We start from the raw sequence: 20,961 nt of genomic DNA on the forward strand, positions 1-20,961 counted from the left end.
AGAGAGGAAGGCAGGGAGCCCAGGTGAGCGCGTTGTAAGATCAAGGAGGGGAGGCCGGGGGGGCCCGTGCGGGTGGGCAGCAGTGGGAGCAGAGGTGCTGCCGGGGGCAGGGCAGAGCAGGCTCGGGCAGGACCGCGGGTGACCAGGCAGAGGGCTCCAAGTGCTGGCGACGATGGTAGCAGGAGCTGCCGGAGGTTCCTCCCCGGGGCTGGGGCCCAGGAATGAGTTCCCGACTCACTGAGCAGCTGCACTGGCTTGTGTCTCCTTGGGAAAGGGCAGCGTCATCTACGACAGCAGCTTTGACCTCTTCAAAGAAATCGGGCACCTGTGTCGCCTCTGCAAGGCCATCGCGGGGAACTCGGAGCTGGTGAAGCCGGGCGGGGCCCAGTGCCTGCCCTCAGGTGCGTGCGGGGGACCCGAGGGTGGACAGCGCCGAGGACGCGTGTGCCTGGCGTGAGGGCGTCTGCAGACATGTGTCCGAGCTTATGTGTGTCCACACGAGGGTGGGGGGCGTGCGAATCTTCCAGATGAGAGCGGGCTCGTGCCTAAAGGTGAGCCGGCGCAGAGCCGCACGGGCGTGGGGAGGTGTGCGGTGTGCAGGGCGCACCTGCGGGAGGAGCTTTTCCAAAACTGAGAGCGAGGCCGGGGGCCGGCCCAGATAATAACCTGGGTCAGGCCAGGGCTCTTCCTGAGAAGGCACAAGATGTCAATTTCTGCCCTGCCGGCTAATGGGTGTTGTAGGTTTCCCGATGGCATTGCCAGTGGTTCCAGACACCTTTTACACTAGGAGGTTGGGGGAAGGGCGCGTGCCCCTGTGCACACACACCCAGATGGGTAAGTGCACGTGCGCAGGCAGGATGCGGGGAGGAGGTGCTCCCTTCCCGGGTCCCCGCCCCGACCCACCTCTCCCCTCTCCCCACAGGCTACAGCATCTCCTCCTTCCTGCAGATGTTGCACCCCGAGTGCAAGGAGCTGCCTGAGCCCCACCTGCTCCCAGGGCAGCTGTCACACGGGGCCGTGGGCGTCAAGGATGGCCGAGTGCAGTGGATCTCCATGGCCTTCGAGTCGGTGAGCCCCGGCTGGGCCACCGGGTGCGGGGCAGTGTGCTGACCTCACAGAGTGCATTGTCACCACAGATCCCCGGACCTCATCCCAGAGCAGAGCTGAGTGGTTGTTCTTCAGAGGAGAGGCTGAGGCCACGAGGGGTGAAATTGCTTGCCCAAGGTCACGGGGTTAGTGGGCGTCAGCATCAAGTGCTAAACCAGGCCGTCTGACTGCCAAGCTCGGCCCTTCTGCCACACGGGACGCCACCCACCTCCCACTACCCTCCCTCCCCGGCAGCCCGAGGTCCACATCGTTTTACGGGGGCAGGTGACAGTCCAGGACACTCTCCTCTGCCACTGTGAGGGGGCAGGTTTGGGGCCACAGAGCCCCTGTGCTGGGCCCCCCCAGGAGAGATCGGAAGACAGGGGACCAGCCATTCGACACTTCACTGCTTCCTCTCTCACCCCCTAGGCTCTGCCAAGGAGACACCCACGCACACACACCCATGCACACACATGCGCACACATATGCACACTTGCACACATGCACATCCCCAACCTGGGCATTGCGGGCCTGGCCCTAGCACTTGGCACTGTGAGACTTGCCCGGTCTGCCCCTGCTGCCTCCGTGCTGAGCCCCAGGGTCCAGTCCTGGCTCTGATCCTGCTGTGCTCTGTGTCCTTGAGCAAGACACTCGTCCCCTCTAGCCTCCAGTTCCTCCTCTAAAGATTAGGGTTACGGCTCCCTGCCTGCCCTCTGGCAGTCATCGAGAAGCTAGGGTAGGTCAGTCACGTGAAGGTGTTGGGGAACGAGAATTCATGTGGCAAGGGCGATTCTTGTTCTTTGGCCCCAGCCCTGCTTTCTCTCCCACCACCTGTGCCACTCGCAGCACGAGCAGCCAAACCCCTGGCCACCACGAGGAGGACCCAGACCCCCTCCAAGCCCTCAGTGAGCCCCAGGCTAACGCAGACACCACTTCAAAGCCCCACGTAGTTTTTTTAAATTGTGGTAAAATATACAAAATAAAATTGGCCATTTAAACCATTTTTAAGTGTATAGTTCAGTAATATTAAGCATAGTCACAATGTTGTGCAACTATCGCCACCATCCATCTATAAAACTTCTTATCTTGCAACACTGAAACTGTCCCCATTAAACACGGACTCCCCAGGCACCCCCTCCAGCCACCACTCTGCTTTCTGCCCCCATGGATTTGACTACAGAAGCGGAATCCCACAGCACTGTTCTTTTTGTGATTGGTTCGTTTCACTTAGCACAACGTTCTTCACATCCATCCATGTTGTAGCCGGCGTCTGAATTTCCCTCCTTTTTAAAAAAGGCCGAAGCTGCAGACAGTTGGAGGAGAGAATCCCTGCTCAGGCTCCTCCACACAACAGGACGTCACTTCCCAGCTGACCCCCACCAGCACGCAGACACACACGTGCACACAGACACGCTGTAAGCTGGTTTGTGCTCAGGGAGAGCAGAAGTGGACCAGCGAGGTAACATATATAAAAGTTCCAGAGCTGGCTGCGTGGACCAGACAGGTCACCTGCCCTCCCGGACTCACAGCCCAGGCAGGAGAGGAGGGGCAGGTTGCCGGGCAGTGATGAGGACTGCGATGGGGGAGCACCGAGGACTTGCAGAGCCCAGCAGATGACCGTCTTGGGGCATCAAGGAAGGCTTCCTCGAGGAGACGGAAACCTCCTGAGGCTTGAAGGAGGGGTGGGAGCAAGCTGTGCAGAGGGCAGAGGGACAGCGTGGGCCGAGGGTGGGACGCGGAGCTGGGGGGCTCTGGAAGTTGGAGCTGGTTCTGTTGGAAAGGGACGGGGACTTTGCTTGAATGGGGACCTGCCGCCGCTGTGAGAGTCACACGTGCACCCAGAGGCTGCTGGGAAGTGATCTCGGATGGGCTCACCTTTCACACAGCGCACTCTCTTTGCAAGTGGCCAGAGGCCAGCTGCAGCTGTCACAGAGCGGCCCGGCTGTCACCAGGGCAGCAGCATGGGCCACAGCTGCCCGCCCGTCTCACTGGCTCATGTCCCCGCAGACCACGTACAAGGGCAAGTCCTCCTTCCAGACCTACTCGGACTACCTGCGCTGGGAGAGCTTCCTGCAGCAGCAGCTGAAGACACTCCCTGAGGGCTCAGCCCTGCACCGCGGCTTCCAGACCTGTGAGCACTGGAAGCAGATTTTCATGGAGATCATAGGCAAGTGGCAGCCCAGACCCCCGCCCCAGGGTCCCGGTGGGGTGGGAGGTGGCAGCAGCGACACGGGGAGGTGACCTGGAGGAGGAAGGGCACGGCCTGGCCTGTCTGAGCTACACTTGTCTTCTCAATTCTGGCTGAGAGCCCTGGAGAAACTGGGATGACACAGTGGCCGGGAACACTGATCAGAGACCAGAGTTTGGGTCCCCTCCTGCTTGGGCGCGTCTGGCCACATTCTCTCATCCTGAATTTGGCCACCTAGAAAGTAATGGTAATGACCCTCATGGCAGTGGTCTCTCATTAGGAGCCCTTCTTGATGCCAAGCCCTGTCTGAGGCCTGACCCATGTTATCTCTTTAAACTCCAAACAAGGCCTAGGGAGTAGGTACTATTATTACCCCATTTTACAGCTGAAGAAATGGGGGCTCAGAGAAGTCAAGTGGCTCACCCAGAGTGACACAGCTAGCTGTGACGGTGCCCATCTGCATAACCCCAGTACCTCTGACCCGTGAGGGCGAGGGGACTGCGGGTGCCCCACGGTGCAGCCCAGCTGAGGGCCCTCTCCTCTCCCTCGCAGGGGTGCAGAGCGCCCTGCATGGCCTGGCCCTCTCCTTGCTCATCTGCGTGGCTGCGGTGACCGTGTTCACCACCCACGTGCTGCTCCTGCTGCCCGTGCTTCTGAGCATCTTGGGTAAGTGGCCCGGGGGCCAGGAGCGGGCAGGGGTCTCGCTGCTGGCTTCCGGTCAGCAGGTTTCTCTCCACCCTTAACTGTCCCGTCTTTTCAGTGAAGGTTTCCCGACTCCCCACCCCAAGCAAAAAGAGCCTCTGTGACAGTTGTTCACAGGACCGTGTGCTCCCCGAGGGGAGCCAGGTGTCACCAGGTGGTAGCTCTCGTCCCAGGGACATGTTGCGGCACTTGTCCCCTCTTTCAGCCCCCCCTCCCCCCCCCCCCCAGCTCTCTCTGGCCCCGTCCCTACTCATCGCACCTATCACCAGAGCTGGGGGCTCCACCGTAGACCTTACCACCTTCCCCAGGGGCCCTTAGAATTTGTCCAGCAACCCTCCAGGACTGTATGGGTGGGACCAGGTCCACGCTGCCTCCCCGCCGCCTCCCGCCCCCGCAGGCATCGTCTGCCTCGTGGTGACCATCATGTACTGGAGCGGCTGGGAGATGGGCGCCGTGGAAGCCATCTCCCTGTCCATCCTCGTCGGCTCCTCCGTGGATTACTGCGTGCATCTGGTCGAGGGCTATCTGCTGGCCGGAGAGAACCTGCCCCCGCTCCAGACCGAGGTGAGCACCCTGCCTGCCCCACCGCTCCCCAACAAATCTCCTCCCCCCTCGGTGCCAGTGAGGACCCCCAAGGGTAGCTGGACACCCCTGGTGCCCAGCGCCCAGCCGGGATGTGTTCCAGGAGGCTCAGTTTCCAGGGCCATTCTCCACGCCCAGGGGACTCAAGTTCTAAGGCAGCTCCACCCAACCATCGCTGTGGGCGGTGGGCGGGCCCACTCCCCCCAGCCTCTGTCTCCCTAAGTGAGCATGAGGGGTTGAACCAGGCGATGTCCAAGGGCCCTTCCTGCTTCTCGGTTCCCTGAGTCTAAGTCTCATTCTGTAGCCCGGGGAGCAAGCCTGAGCCCTTCTAGTCGTGACCTTGAGGCCACCAACCCCTGCCCCCACTGGACCTCGTGGCTTAGGGAGGACATGCCCAGGTACCAGTGCCAAAACTAGCTCTGGGTCTCGTAAAGTTTTTGGTTTTTCTTAGTTTGGAATTGTGTTGGTGTGAAACATTCATAAATATGTAAATTAAATCGGTTATACATTTAGCTGCTCTTGGTCAAAAGAAGGAAATCAGTTCCAGTCACAGCTCACATGTTTGAGGACCTACTGTGCAGATCACCAGTGTTCTGGTTGTCATAGCCACACTTAATGCGCCCCTACTGTGTGCTGTGCGCTGTGAGCTGCTGCGGGGGAACCATTTCAGCTTCACGCCAACCCCAGGGACCGGGTGCTGTTACTACCCCCATTTACGGAGGTGGAATGAGGAGCCCGTGAGAGCAAGGCTGGCCTTGGACAGCGTTACGTGTTTATCCAGGGTCCAAGCCCCCTTTCCAAAGCCCCAGGCAGGGAGGCACCCCCTCCTGCGTCTGGGGCCCCAGCTCTCTCTCACCCACACCCAGGATGCGCACTCGCGGCGCCAGTGGCGGACGCTGGAGGCTGTGCGGCACGTGGGCGTGGCCATCGTCTCCAGCGCCCTCACCACGGTCATCGCCACGGTGCCCCTCTTCTTCTGCATCATCGCCCCGTTTGCCAAGTTCGGCAAGATCGTCGCACTCAGCACTGGGGTCTCCATCCTCTACACGCTGACGGTCAGCACAGCCCTGCTCGGCGTCATGGCGCCCGGCTCCTTCACCCGGACCAGGACTTCCTTCCTCAAAGCCCTGGGTGCCGTGCTCCTGGCAGGGGCCCTGGGGCTGGGCGCCTGCCTCCTGCTCCTCCAGAGCGGCTATAAGATCCCCCTGCCCAATGGGACCTCCCTATAGCCCTGGCACTACGTCCGGACTTGCACACCTTGGGTCCAGTGGGTGGGGGACGAGATGCTCATTCTCTGACCCCAGAGGCACTTTGTTCCCAGCTTGGCTACAACTAGTTATGTTCCCAGGCCTGGGCCAGACGTCGGTCACCTGTGTGACCCACACTGCCTTCATCACAGTGCCAGCCACCGCTGGGTGGTCAAGCTGGCAGCCGCCCTGGCCTATGCCTGGCGGTGGAAGAGACCAGCCTTCCTCCTGTGCCTGGTCACCATGAGGGTCAGGTGATTTTTGCAGGGGGTTTCCCCTCTCACACTGCCTCAATGCTCACAAGAACTTTCTGATGTGGGTGTTACAGTTCCCCCATTCTACAGATGTGAAAACTGAGGCATCAGGAGGCAAAGTGACTGACCTGTAGCGGCACAGCCAGAGCTGCCTCCATCGGGGACTTTGCAGGAAGAGCACAGTGGGTTCAAGGGCAGGGCCTCGCACTCCCTGCCCCCTCCTCCCCATCAGTTTTACAGCGGCCAATGCTGGGTGGTCCTGTGATCTTCCCCAGGCCTTTTAGTCCTGGCCAGGGAGCACGGAGGAACCGGCCTGGGGTACTGCATGTCCCACCCCCGGCCCCCGCCTCAAGGGGCTCCTGCTCTTCGGAAGCCATGGGGCCCCAGCACAGCCTTCCTCACAGATCTGAGCCCCTACATCCCCCACCTGACTCTGGGGGTGGAATTTGGGGGAGGGGGCAGCCCCTGGGAGGGGGAGCTGGCCGTGCCTGCCGCCTGCTCACAGCAGATGGTTCTTATTAAAGTGAAATGAAACTGCAGACCGCTGCCATTAACACGAGCATTCTAAGCATCGCTGGCTCCATCGTATTCTTAAAATTGAAATAACTAAGTGTTCGCATGCCGCCCGGCCGGAACCTGACACGAGGGGTGGGGCCGGGCCTGGAAGGAGATGGAGGTGGGGTGGAAGGTGCCAGACCCTCTGGGGAGCAGGGTCACAGAGTGCTCTGCAGGCTCAGGAGGAGGCTGGGTACCACTGGGGGAGCACCGTGGGAGGGGGCCCATCTGGCTCCCCACAGGGACGTTTATCAGCCCCTTCAGTGTGTCTGGTATTGTGCTGTGACCTTCTTCCTCGGGACAGACGTTGGCCCCTGGGCTTTAGGAAGCTGGACACAGACTGAGCTGGGACTAAACCCTTAGGGCGGGGAAGACATCCCGGAGGGTTGTCTCCAGGTCAGCTCACCTGGTCATCTGTGAATATTGACCGGGGTCGGGGGGTGCTGGGTGTGCACGACAGACACGCAACACCGTGTCCCTGCCCAGTGCATGCCTGGCCCCCAGCAGGTGCTCAGTATTTGCTGAGGGAGCATCAGACAGACACCAAACACGCGATTAATGGTACAAGTTGACACACAGCACTTACTGTGCCAGACGCCCTTCTCAGGGTTTGTGTTAGTCTGCTTGGGCTGCCGTAACAGAGTGCCCTAAAACTGGGTGGCTTATAAGAGGAATTTATTCTCTCACAGTTCCGTTGGCTGGAATTCCAAAGCAAGGTGTTGGCAGCAAGGGTCCTTCTGGAGGTTGGTCCTTCTTCTTTCTTTCTTTCTCTCTCTCTCTCTCTCTCTCACTCTCTCTCTCTCTTCATTCATTCACTCATTTATTTATGGCTGGGTTGGGTCTTCGTTGCTGCGCGTGGGCTTTCTCTAGTTGTGGTGAACAGGGGCTACTCTTTGTTGCGGTGCGCGGGCTTCTCATTGCGGTGGCTTCTCTTGTTGCGGAGCACAGGCTCTAGGCACACGGGCTTCAGTAGTTGTGGTTCGCGGGCTCAGTAGTTGTGGTACACGGGCTTAGTTGCTCCATGGCATGTGGGATCTTCCCGGACCAGGGCTCGAACCCACGTCCCCTGCATTGGCAGGCAGATTCTTAACCACTGCGCCACCAGGGAAGTCCACAGCTCATGGTCTTAATGAGCTTTTGCCAAGCGTTAATGAGATGCCCTTCATTAGCTCAGGCACAGCATTTAGCTTGGGGTCTGTGAGGATGTGCAGGCATTTGGTGGGCTACGGAGGGGCAGAGGACAATGAGGGGAGCCCATGGAGAGGGACCCCTGTCACCTACAAAGGTTCCCTGAGCCCTTGCTTCTTTCTCCTTCACTTGGGAGCCAGGAAATCAATGGGAGCCGGGTGCTTTGAAGTGCCGGCCGTGTCCCAGGCCCCATCCGTGCATTCTTGGGAATTCTCACAGGGAGTGTTTTTGTCCCATTTCACTGCTAACAAAACTGAAGCCCAGAGATGTGAAGTAACTGGCCTGAGGTCACACAGCTTGTGAGAGGTAGAGTTGGAATTCCCACCCAAGGCTGATGGCTCCTGAGTATATGCTCGCTCTCTGATACAGCCTCTCCTGCAAGCAGATTTGACTCGCAGAAGCAGCCAGCCCCAGGCCAACTGGGCAACCAGGGTCCTCCCTCCTTCACAGTCACCCACCTGTGTGCTACTTGGAGAGGAAGGAGCACCAGGCCTAGAGGGGAGAGTCCAGTGTCCAAGTCTGGGTTCCAGCCCTGCCTGGGTGACCTAGAGCAAACCACTGCACACTGATTCAGTGCCCTGGAAAGCGGGGCAGGGGACAACGTGATGTCCAGGGCTCTGCCTCCTTCCACTGCTACGCTGCCAGGATTTGAGTCTCCTTAAATCAAGCTGCCCCAGTGCCCACCATCGGTGGCTGTCTTCTCCTGTGAGTCTCTCCTGTTCTCGTCATGTTCACATCCAATAAGCAGGAGGAGGCCCACTGGAGCTGTCGTCTGCTCAACAACAATTTATGGAACACCTACTATGTGCCAGGCACTGTTCCAGGCCTCAGCCATCCAAGAAAACGCAAAAACAGACCCAGACCTGACCACATGGACCTTACAGTCGAGGTGGGGAAAATCTTTAATAAAAGAACCCCTCAGATATTTAACCACAAACCAGAGAGCTGTGAGGGAGAAGAGTGAGGGGTAGGGGCACAAAGCCCTGTGTCTGGGGCTGGCAGAGGGGTCCCTGCCCTGGGATTGAAAGGATGAGGACCACGTATACATATAGCTGATTCACTTTGTTGTACAGCAGAAACTAACACAACATTGTAAAGCAATTATACTCCAATAAAGATGTATAAAAAAAATAAACAGAAGGTTAATGCCTTAAAATAAATACATAAATAAAATAAAGGATGAGGACCAGTTCCCTTGGCTCTGGGGGGTTGGTCCTATCAGACACAGGCCTTCTTGAGCCGCAGGACAGCCTACCGCAGGTTGATGCTAAGGCATAAAAGGAGGGATTCCGTTGTATCTTAGGGGACAAGGCTGGAGCTTCTGGGGGCAGCGGACAGGGAAAGCGGCGACACACTGGGTCAGGAGAGAACATCTGGCTGTTCTAGAAGCTCAGAGTCGCACACACACCCCACCCAGTGACCCGAGAGAGAGGCATGGAGTGGCCTCTGCACGCAGTTCTCAGTCCTGCCTCGGTCACCGCAGAGAAAGTTGCCCAGATAGAACCGAGTCTCCTTTTCCTCCTGGGGCCTCCAGAGGAGTTCAGAGTGGCATTCGTGTTCTCTCCAGCAGGCTAAATACCATTGCCTTTGGCATTCAAGGCTCAGTGGAGTCATGTGAAAACCCAGCCACTCCAAACGGATTTAAAATAGGAGCCCAGCAGCTGGAAGCCGTGGGTCCACACACCACCGTGCCTGGAGGTCTCGGGCTGGCATAGGGCCTGATGTCTTTGCCCAGCCCTGCCCTCCAAGGCTGCCTGGATTTGCCTGAGACTAGCTCTGCAGTTTTCACCTTGGGACCCGGTTGCAGCAGCGGGTGGGGTGCGCCTCCCGGCCACAAGGAGGCGCTCAGGCCCCCGCACCACACCTCCAAGGGAGGAGCTCAAAGGGAGCCTCTTCCAGTTCCCTCATCCTCTTCCTGAACTTTACAGCCTCTGCTTGGGTTTCCCCACCTTTAATTGTCTCCGATATAAGCCCATCCTTCCCTCTTCTTGTCACTGCACCTTGATTTTTCTTTGGGGATCCTCCCCCAATCCAGACCTTGTGATGCAGGTGAAGCTGAGGCACCCTCGCCATACACACTCCTCCCATTAGCCCCTTACATTATCCCTACCCCCCTCCTCCACCAGGTGGGTAGGCATGTGACCCAGACCCAGCCAATCAGTGCATTCCATCCTCCTGGCCATAGTGATTGGTTGAGGAATTGACACCTGACCCAGATTAGTCCCATGAGCATCTTCTTGGGAAAGATACACTCTCTTTTGACCTATATTTCTAGGCTGTGGGGGGAAAGACTGGAGCCTGCCTGGGAACGAGGCAACACAGAGGAAAGCAGAGCCAAGGGTGAAAGACAGATTTCTGATGACATCACTTAAGCCCCTGGATCCAGCCATGCCTGAAGCTAATGTATCCCTAGATTATTTTCATAAATAAGCCAATAAATTCCCCTTCTCCTTAAGCCACTTTGAGTAAGATTCTCTCTGACTTTAAGTCAAAAGTCCTAACTAAACAGTCCCTCCACCCACCCACTTCACACACCCTCTCAAAAGCCTTCATTGTGCTCCTATCACAGGTTAAATCCCCAACTCTCTCTCACTTGACATTCAAGGTCCATCGTGACCTGGCCCCGACCCCTCTCCAGGCTCATCTCCTTCTAGGTCCTCCAGCCATCCTGGGCTCTTCACCCTCCCCAGACATCCCCCATCTCCCTTGTGGTCTACACCCAGACGTCCCCCTCTCTTTTCCCCCACTGACACCTGTCAAACTCTGACCTGTCCCTGAAGGCTCAGCTTAGATGCCACCTCCTCCCTGAAGCCTCCCTCCTCTTTCTCACTGCTCTTTGCTGGAACACTGAGTCCCATGCTCTGGTTGAGCTGTGTCTACATCCATCTCCCAGGCTGGGAAAGAGCCCTCGAAAAAGAACAGGGCTGTGCTCACCCCTACACTGTCCAAGGAAGCTGGACTCTATGCAAGGGGGATGGGGCTACAGGGAAGGGTTTTTAAAGCAGAAGACCATCTTATGCCTGTTCAGTGGTAAAAATCTAAACGTTTGGTAACACCCTCTGTTGACAAGGCTACATATGCAAACAGGCTCTCATATGCATTGCTGGTGGGAGTTTAAACTGGTTCAACCACCGTGGAGGGGAACTTGGCAGTAACTATCACAGTGGCACGATCCTTTTGATTCAGCAGTGCCGCTGCTGAGAATTTATCCTGCGGATAAACTTCCACTGGGCAAATTATTCACTGAAGCCTTGTCTAGTATATCAAAGGACTGGGAGCTCCTAAACGTCCATCAGCGCAGTGACCAATGAAATAAGTTATGATCAGTCCATTCAGACAATAGGATACCCTGTGGCTATAAACGAAGACTAAGGAAGCTCTCTAAGTGCTGATATGCGAAAAACCACCAAGCTATATTAAAAGAGAGGAAAGTTGCAAAAATGTGTGTAAAATATGTTGAAAAAATGGGTGGGAGAGCTCATTTTGCTTGTATATGCATAAAGAAACTGATGGAAACGCAAGAAAAACTAAGGCAGTAGTTACCTGTGGGGATTGGGGGGCAGGGTTGTGGGGGGGGACTAGGCAGATGGCATACAGCCACGGGAGGAAGACTTTTATTACAAATCTTTTCACACTCTTGGATTTTTTGACAGCAGGAATATATTATCTGGATTTTTTTTTTCTTTAAAGCAGAAACGAGACATGGTTTTTGTTTACTCCTTAGAAAGCTCACTCTGGCTGCGGGGCAGAGGATGCACTCAGGAGGGTGGAGTGGGGCAGGGAGAGCAGTGAGGAGGGAAGGAAGGGGTGCCCCCCACCCCGAGAAGGCATCGGCAAACATCACCTGAAGTGCTCTAAACCCAGGCGCTGCCAGCATCCTGTGGGGCTAGCAACAGCCTCCCTGGCACCGTGTCTGAGTAGAGATGTGGACCATCACCCGCTCTGGAGCCAAAGAGACAAAGAGCCTTTGGAGTGATCAGGAGTGTGGCATTGCCCGATGCCGCTCCCTCGCCTCCTTGTAGTTGAGCAGGCAGAGGGAACGCTTGGGAGAGGGCAGCACAGGGTAATAGGAAGAGGCTGCCGTTGGGCTCTGTGACCCTCCTGGTGTGGAGTTCCAGAAACTGGGTTTTAGCATCCTTACTCTGCCTCCATTAACTGTGAATTAGGGCAAGTCATTTCCTCTATTTTAACCCGTTTTCTCATCCGTTAAATAGAATAACAATATCTATCATGCATGGTTGTTGTGGGTTTTTTGTTTTGTTTTTTCGCTTTTTTGTTTTGTTTTTTCAGCCGCACCGCACGGCATGCAGGATCTTAGTTCTCTGACCAGAGATCGAACCCGCACCCCCTGCAGTGGAAGCACGGAGTCTTAACCACTGGACCGCCAGGGAAGTCCCTGGTTGTTGTGTTTTATTAATAAATGAGGTAATATATGCCAAGGGCTTGGCCACAGCGAGAGCTGCTAAACCATCATAATTTCTGCTATCGTTGTTATTAAAACGGAGTTCTCCTAACTCAGGATAGCATTTAGGTGCTTGGAGTAGCAAAGCACTTCAATAAATAGGAACTACTCCCTCTCTGACTAGTTTCTCTCTGACCATGGGTGCCATATGTCTTCATGTCCCATCGATGTTGGGTCTGGCCATGTGACTTGCATTGTCCATTGCGATGTCAGCAAGAGTGGAGCAAACAAAGGCTTGAAATGTGCCTGTCCAAGGGGACTTGCCCTCTGAGCTTCTTCCTCTCCATGGGAAGAGCATGCCCCAGGGAGCCCACTGGTTCCAGGAAGTTGAGAGACACATGGAGCAGACTTGACCCAAACGGTAGCCTGGAGCCAAGCCCAGGTGGTCTTGGCCTAGCCCACTGAACTCTCAGCTGACATCAGTTAATGATTGTTTTAAGACACTGAGTTTGGGGAGATTTGTTATGCAGCATTATTGCAGCAATAGCTGATGGAAGCATTGTTCATTACATCCTGTGCCCTGTATGTTTAATGACCTCCTACTTGTCTCTCTCCCCACGAGGGCACACCCCGTGAAGGCAAAGCCCGGGTATCCCCAGTTCCTGGCATATAGTGTGCTCATTGTAAATGCTTATTGACTGAATGGACTTCCTACCCCTTCAAGCCTCGATCTGCCCACCTGTTAAATGGGGATAATCACATCAGAACTGGGGCAGAGCGATGCCTGTGCCTTGTTTCACTGCAGGGAGGGAGTTAGCAGGTACCTCATACTCTCCAGCCACCTGCATCCCCTCCTTGCTTTCAGACTCCTCCCCTGCCTCTTCTCAAAGGGACTTGAGGTGAAAGACATGTTTTGTCAGCGGAAGATCAATGGAGCCTTTGTTCTGCACAAGTCTATCTACCTGACAGAGATGCTGCTTGTACTTAACTTGGCTTGCTCAGGGAGAGGAGATGGGTTTCTGACGGCTGTGCCCACTCACTCCCCTCTGCCTGCTTGAGCGCCTTCAGGACTGACCTGCCTTGTCCTGGTGAGGTCAGGCAGAAACAGGTCAGGGGAGGGAAGGATGGAGGGAAGGAAGCTGAGATGTAACTGGGTCTCTTCCACATGCTTTCTCTCCACCCATGAGCTCACTTCAACCCCACCACCCACCTTGGAAGGAAGGTGTATCCCCATTTCTCAGAAGAGGAAGTGACTCGCCCACCTTCACCTGGCATTGGGAGTCTAACCCAGGCTGGCTGACTCCCAGGGTCAGTTTCTACTACCTGTAACTGCCTCCACAGGGAGCCATGATCCCGAGCACCTCAGTGTTGCAGGTTGTATCAGAGGGGAGAGAGAGCATCAATGACATTATTACAGTAAAAACAGAGACCCCCTAAAATGTGTACAACCCTATGCAATTCACAGAATCTCATGGGTGCCTCGCAACTTTGCAAGGCAGGCTTATCACCACCACATTTTACAGACTAGAAAACCGAGGCTCAGCAGGGTGAAGTGACTTCTCCCAGGGTCTCAAAGCAAATGGTGTAGCTGATGTAAGACTCCTCCCACCTTGTCTCCTGGGTCACTGAATTCCAGAGGTCCCACCTGGTGGGGCCCTTGTCCCAGGGAGACTTTGAGGACTCTGACACCTTGGGACACATGCTTTCCCCGTGGTGTGGTAATCAGACCATCAGCCTGCCTGGGTGCCACCTACAGCTGCTGCGTGACCTTGTGCCAGCTACACGATCTCTCTGAGCCTCAACATACCAGTTATTTCTTGCCATCTAATAAACCACTTCAAAATCTAGTGGCTTAAAACAACAACAATTTATTTAGCTCATGATTCTGTGAGCTAATTAAATTAAGCTGGGCTCGGCTGGGTGGTTCTTCTGATCCTAGAGGGCTACAGCATGTGTGTGCAGTCAGCTGTGGGTTAGCTGAGCGGTTTTGCTTTGGGGGCTGGGCTGGCTGTCAGGCTGAGGCAACAAGGGTCACAGGGCCACGTGTCACTCACCAGGCTTGTTCACAAGGCAGTGTCAGCTTCCTGGAGGATGAGTGGCCATGCACAAGGCCTCCTGTTATGACTTGAATTGTGTTCAACCCTCCTGTTATGGGTTGAATCCCAGAAGACAGGATTATTCAGCTTTGTTTTAGAAAAAGAGAGAAAGCAAGGGCGGGTGGAGGGAGGAGGAAGGACGCACACATTTGCCAACCCCAAAATGCAATTTATAAAATGAAAATCTAGTGTGACATTCAACTAAATTAACAATTTATAGATAATTCACAATGCTCATACCATTAAGCAAATGCACTTTAAATTGATTTCAAATTAGTAGGCTAATGATTTCCCCCAGGTCCAGTCTCTGCCAGCCCCCAGTGCAATGTTTTTAATAAGAGGTAGGTGTGCAGTAACCGCCTCTTTATTCCATAACTGAAGCCATAATTGAACTTGAGGGCATATTCAAGGGCCCTATTGATCTACATAAAGAAGGAAAGTGCTGACAGTGGCCATCTTCAGGCCAGAGGGGTGGGGTAGCCACGGCAAAATCCTGCAGCTGCGGCAGATTTGGAGATCACTTCCTGTACGGCTTGCAGGTAGCCTAGATGGCTGATGGGAATGTTAAATAAACTTGAGACAGACAGAGCTCTCAAGCCCAGGCCTGCAGGGACTCCCTAAAGTCATGTCAAAGATCTATGTGACCCTCCAAGATTCCTAGAGCCCCAAGGTGAACACTGCACCCTCTCTTGTCCCACCATGCCTATCTGACCCCCAACTCTCCAGGCCAAGGGAATTCAAGCCAAGGTACAACCGCAAATGTGTTCTACTTTCCCTCTTCATTCCAAGTATCAAGTCCTTTAACCCTCAGCCCAACCAAGAGCTCCCCAACCCCAACTCAGAAAGGCAGGGTGGAGGGTCTTCAATTCTTGTTGGCATAGCCCTGACTGCTGTCATTTCATGAGGCACAAACCATTACCCATCTCTACTGCTGTCTCTAAAGGGGCCATGAGAAGCTTTGACTCCATCTCAAAAGAACATTAGAGCCTCATTTTATTCTCCACCAGCCATTTTGGCTGTTCTGAATCCAGAGACCTTTTCTCCAAAGAGTATGCCAGACAAGTGGAGGTTGGAGGAGAAAGAGAGAGAGAGAGAGAGAGGAATTGATTTTACAGGGGAGTAAGTGTGGATTGGGAAATCTCATGACCCCAGAGTCAGAGAGAACAATCAGAAGGGTGAGCAGACTGTGGGCACTTAGTCTACTGATGGATGGATCGATGTCTAGGACAATCTGTAAAGTGCTCCATGTGTGCCCTTGAGGTCGTTGAGCTGTCTATAATACAGTCCAAATTTGAACCCTAAATTATCTAAACACTATATATTAGCAGTAGATATAATGCTCCAAAATCTCATAAAGACTCATAAAATTGGGAAAAGGCAAGAGGGGAGAAGAACAAAGGATAAGGGGCTTGCTCTTTTCCCTGCTATCTGTCCCTCTCCTATTCTTGGAGCACAAAACTCCTTGCAGATTTTCAACTGGGCTTTGAATGTGTGGAGCTCCCAGGATTCCTCCACTGGCACTGGGGGTAAAATACCATGCTCCTAGCTCTCCTTGGCCAGATTCTTCTCTCAGACATGTTGCAGCCTGGGGTGTGGAGGAAGGGAAGATTATTCATTCTAAACTCTGCATCATCTCATTCAGATTCCATTACAGGAATCAGTCATGGTGATAACCAAAAAGAAGAAAGGTCTAAGGGTAGAATGTCTCTCGTTTCTAGAAAGAGATTAGTCGGGAATAGTCGTCTAATCAATATTGATCAATAAAGTGTCCCAGAAAAATCTAAAGCCACATTACTTAAGCAGACCCTCCCCAGAACATCTCTGTTGATTCAGAGAATGCAGAAAAGGCAAAAACAGGAAGGAGGGATTCGTTTTTTTAAAAAATGACCGTAAAGTGAAACAACCACTTTGGAAACATGTGCATACATTATGGCCAGCAGTTCCACTCCTGGGTACATACCCAACATACTCAGTGCTTTGTCCTCAAAGGACATGCACAAGAAAATTCATGGCTTTATTCATAACAGCCTCAAACTGGAAACAATCCAAATGTCCATCAGCAGCAGAATGGATCAATAAATGGTGTTTTATTCACACAAAAGATTACTATACAGCAATAAAGAAGAATGAACTACTGACATGCAACAACATGGATGAATCCCAAGACACAATGCTGAATGAAAGAAGCCAGACACAGTAGAGTGCCTACTGAATGATCCAATTTATATGAAGTTCAAGAACAAGAAAAATTGGTCTATGCTGACAGCTGTCAGAAAACTGGTTACCCTTCGTGGGAGGTGGCACAAGGAGGTGGTGCTGGAAATGTTATGTATTTTCACCTGGATGGTGGTTACACAGACACACACACACACACACGCACGCACACACACACTTTTAAGCTGTATACTTCAGATTTGTGTACTTTATATGTTATAACTCAATATTTTTCACAAATATTTTTAATCTGTCACTCCAAAATTTAAATCATCATGTGTCATTCACTTTTTGAGGGCCATGATATGCACAGAGTTTGTGCTTTACTTTCTGTCTTGAGGGAAATGGAAGCATACCTGCCCATAGCACAAATGAGGATACTGAGGCATGGAATGTCCAGGTAGAGGCACCATTACAGACCATGCTGTCTAAGGTTGGACGGACAGGTGTCATGGTGGGTGCAGACGGTTATCCATGATCTGTGGCACCTCTATCATTTCTCGTGGCATTATTGATGTGGTTCGCAACGCCTGAGGCTGGACACGCCCCTCCAAGTTACTAAAAGGGCTCATCATCCCATAGCCCTGCCACTCTCCCTAGAGCAGAATAGGATGGTTATTGCAGCAGCTCCAGGATGAACTTCAAGAGATGCCAAATGAAAATTGAATTAGAGACCAGCCTTGTGGTTTCCAGCAGCTGTTATTGCAGTGTGACCCAACTATGGCAGGACATGGTGACCACATGCTGCCGGGCAGCTCCCAGAGGCTGTTTCAACACCTCGGACAGAGATGCCCCTGCGTGAAGCTCAGGCTCCCGGCTGAGTCTATTGTTTCAGCACCAGGGACAGCGGCTCATGCATTAATAGACTGCATGAACTAGACTGGGAGAACAAAACTTATTTGTGGAAAGCAATCTTCCCACGGTTTGCTATTTACACGCAACACTCTTGCTTCCAGCTTTGTATAACAAATTAAATTCTGACAGCATTAAAAACGTATGTGTGATGAGAAGATTGTTTTGGAAAACACGCAACATTTACCTCCTTTCCACCTCCACCTCCTTCCTCCGATCTAGGAGTTCCCCAACGGACCTGCACTTCAGGGAATGCCCAGGTAAATGGGGTTTCTCATATTTAGAATTGTCAGTGGAGTACCTGAGTAGAACAGAACCCCTGGGACCCAACTTATTTTCCTTCTGAAACCTAGATGCAAGAATACCATCCACTCTGAGAGAGTGAAAAGGGAGGTTATTTAGAAATCTTTTCTTCAAAGTATGGGCACCAGGAGTTCATTCTTGTGGAAATGCTAATACTTGTGGAAAGCCTACTGTGTGCCAGGCCTTGTGCTAAGCGCTGGAAATACAATGATGAACCAAATAAATTCCCTGCCCTTGTGGAGTCTACATTCTAGTGGGAGGGAACAACAATAGACACATAAACATATCAATAACTAGGATAATTTCAGTTCGTTGTAAGTTCTATGAAGAAAGCAAGTAGAGTAACAGGCTGTATAGTGAGTGGGTGAGAACTACTTTAGCGAGGATGGCCAGGAAAGGCAGCTTTGAAGAGACGGTGTTTGAGCTGAAACTTGAACAATGAGAAGGAGCCAGACTTGTGCAGATCTAACAGAAATGCATTCCAGGAAAACGGTGTGGCACCTGCAAAGTGCTGAGGTGGAAACAAATGTGGCATGTTCAAAGGATGGAAAGGAGGCCAGTATGGCTGGGGTATAGAGCATGAGGGGAAGACATGGAGGAAGTAAGCCTGGGGAAGTAGGAGAGGACCAGATCACGTGGGCCTTGCAGGTCTAATAAGGAGTTTGGGTTTCAAGCAAAGGAGTGATATGATATGATTTATGTTTAAAACAACCTGCTTTTTTAGCCGCTATGTGGAGAATGGGCTAGCGAGGGATTGGGTGGAGAAGCTGGAAGACCAAGTTGGGCTGCTACAATGGTCCACTGAGAGATGATGGTGATGGCAACCTCTCCTTACCTCCCTCCACATGTAATTTATCTCCCAACTTAAGGATGCATTTCTCTGAGTCATCCGCGCTCCCTTCCTCCAGTCTCTCCTCTAACCGATGCCATGCATTTGTGAGATATTATGAGAGAATATGCACAGGGTCACATGTTATGTCCTATTTACTGCTGCAAGAATGAATGAAATGATGACTTCAGAGCCACTTGGCTCATCTAGAAATGGCTCATCTAGAAATGGAATCTATCGCCTCTTTTATGCCAATTCTTCTCAAACTCTTTCAATTAATGGGCTACGACTTGGGGAGGAATGGCACGCAGAGCACTTAATCCACTCCTCATGGCTTATCATCCCAGAAACAAACCTCACCTGATGGGATGCCAATGGGGGAGACTATACGCTATGAATTATGCAGTGAACAAAAGCATCAACGTATATGATATTTAAAGCGTTACTACAACAGGGACACCCCTTCCCAGGCTAGCCAGAAGACCCAAAGAGACCACAACTGCATAGTGGGCAAGACCATTTGTTACCCAACTAGGCTCACTAGCCATAAGTGCCTTGGGAATTTGTACCTATATGACCACCAGGAAGGGAGCAAACTGAAAAATGAGGGGAAAAACAAAAGTCACTTGGCTTAACATCACAGCCCCTGGTACTTGGTTTCATCTCATTCACTAACTCACTCAAGGATGTCAGGCAAATCTCTTCCTCTCCCTGGGTCTAGTTTTTCTCAACTGTAAAATGAGGGGGTTTGTTTGAACTCCATGATCCCCTGGTTCTAGCAGTCTGTAAATCTGTAAATGGCCTAGGACCTGCATTTCCCACATTTTCTGTATTTTTGGTCCTCCCAAAACCCCAAAAAAGTATAGAAAATACATATCATGGTGCCCACTTTTCAGATGAGATCGGACACATCGGGTGGTATGGCCATAGACTGTGCCCACTTTTCAGGATGGGAAAACTGAGAGCTCAAGATCACAAGGACTAATCACAAGTTTACAAATTGAGCTAGAGGGGGTTTGATTCCATTACAACTCACTCAGGTAAATCCTAACTCTTCCAGAAGCGTATTCTGCAAGGGCTTACTCCCCGACTCTCCAGATACCCCCTTCCCCCCACACACAGCCCCTTCAAGCCCCCGTTAGGCCCTGGCTCTCCTGCAATCTCTCCGGTCATCATCAGGAGGTGTGCTGGGACTACAAAGATGCCTGTGCTCCACACAGCCTCTCTGTATGTATTGCTATTTCAATTTCGAGGCCATCGGCAAATCCCGTCATGGCCAAGCCCTTCCACTGGACTCATAATTGGAATCTGTCAGCTCATTAGCATGGGGAAGGGGAGGAAGACACACTCGGCTTTATCCACCAGTCCTGATTTAGTAGGTGTTCCCTTTGCAGCTCCAGAGCCTTGGCGGAAACTCTGTGTGCCTGTGTTTGTTATGGAAATTACCACTCACCCATACATATAAATCTGCAAGAGAGCCTCTTGTCGTTTCTAATAGTTCCACAAGCTGCACTGAGAGAAGCCTGGGCAGAGCTGAGGCTATTTTGGAAATGTTGAGACCTCCATCCTTATACTAACATCAGAGAAATCTTGACCACCCAAAGAGCTCATGTCACAGTTTTCAGCCATCAGGAGTTTGCAATGTGCCCAGCACTGTGCTCAGGGTTTCCCATGTACCATTTCATTTAATCCTCACAATAACCCCATGATCTCCATATTTTAGTTGAGAATACTGAGGCTAGGAGAGATCTAAGTGACTTGTTTTAAAAAAATCGCAGGAATGGAAAGGAGCTATGCTTAATTACCCAACTTCTAGGTCATCTCCATGATTCTTGGATTCTTTGGGATAAAATCATGGTGGAAGGAGAGGAAGGAATGGAGGTGATATACTCCATGGAAGGTGGGGACCCCCCCAAAGAAGTCTCCCGGTCTCCCACTATTTCTTCCCTGGAAGATGTTCTGCCTCTCTCTGGAGGAAGTTTCTCCCCCACAGAATGAGACTGGGGGCTCAAAATCTTGGCCACTATACCTTTGGGGTACAGTCAGCCCTCTCCCTGTTGCTTTATTATTAAGAATTCTTTTAGTTGTGTCAGAAACATGAAAATCCTGGACAAGACCTGGTTGGGGGCACGAGTAAGCTCTGCAGGTGTGTTCTTGGAATCATTCTGCAAGTAGGCTTGCCCCAGCTGGCAGCAGACAAGGTCAGCACAGCCCTAGAATCTCATCCTTCCAGAAAATTCCTCTCCCAAATCCATAGATCAACACCTGGGAGAACTCTAATGGCTCTGCTTGGGTCACATATTTACCCCTGAATATTTCACTGTTGCCAGAGGGATGGGATATCTGATTGACCAGCATAGACATGGTGACCACTCCTGGGGGGACAAAAGGGACATCATAATTGGCACATGAAGACTGAGTGTATATGTATTGTGTTTTTCTATATATGGCCCTTGCAATGTC

At 52.5% G+C, this 20,961-nt stretch overlaps 1 protein-coding gene across 1 annotated transcript in view; it reads left to right on the plus strand.

The window, feature by feature from the left end:
• The window catches only part of DISP3 (dispatched RND transporter family member 3), a 51,597-nt gene extending 45,810 nt beyond the window's left edge, over positions 1–5,787 (plus strand). Inside the window, exons 16-21 of the mRNA XM_068537721.1 lie at positions 275–401; positions 923–1,068; positions 3,094–3,253; positions 3,827–3,940; positions 4,374–4,540; positions 5,425–5,787. Coding sequence (XP_068393822.1) covers positions 275–401; positions 923–1,068; positions 3,094–3,253; positions 3,827–3,940; positions 4,374–4,540; positions 5,425–5,787 — 1,077 coding nt within the window. The remainder of the gene's footprint in view (positions 1–274; positions 402–922; positions 1,069–3,093; positions 3,254–3,826; positions 3,941–4,373; positions 4,541–5,424) is intronic.
• Positions 5,788–20,961: the final 15,174 nt, after the last annotated feature.

This window comes from Eschrichtius robustus, chromosome 3 (assembly GCF_028021215.1).
Source record: "Eschrichtius robustus isolate mEscRob2 chromosome 3, mEscRob2.pri, whole genome shotgun sequence".
Classification (NCBI taxonomy): domain Eukaryota; kingdom Metazoa; phylum Chordata; class Mammalia; order Artiodactyla; family Eschrichtiidae; genus Eschrichtius; species Eschrichtius robustus.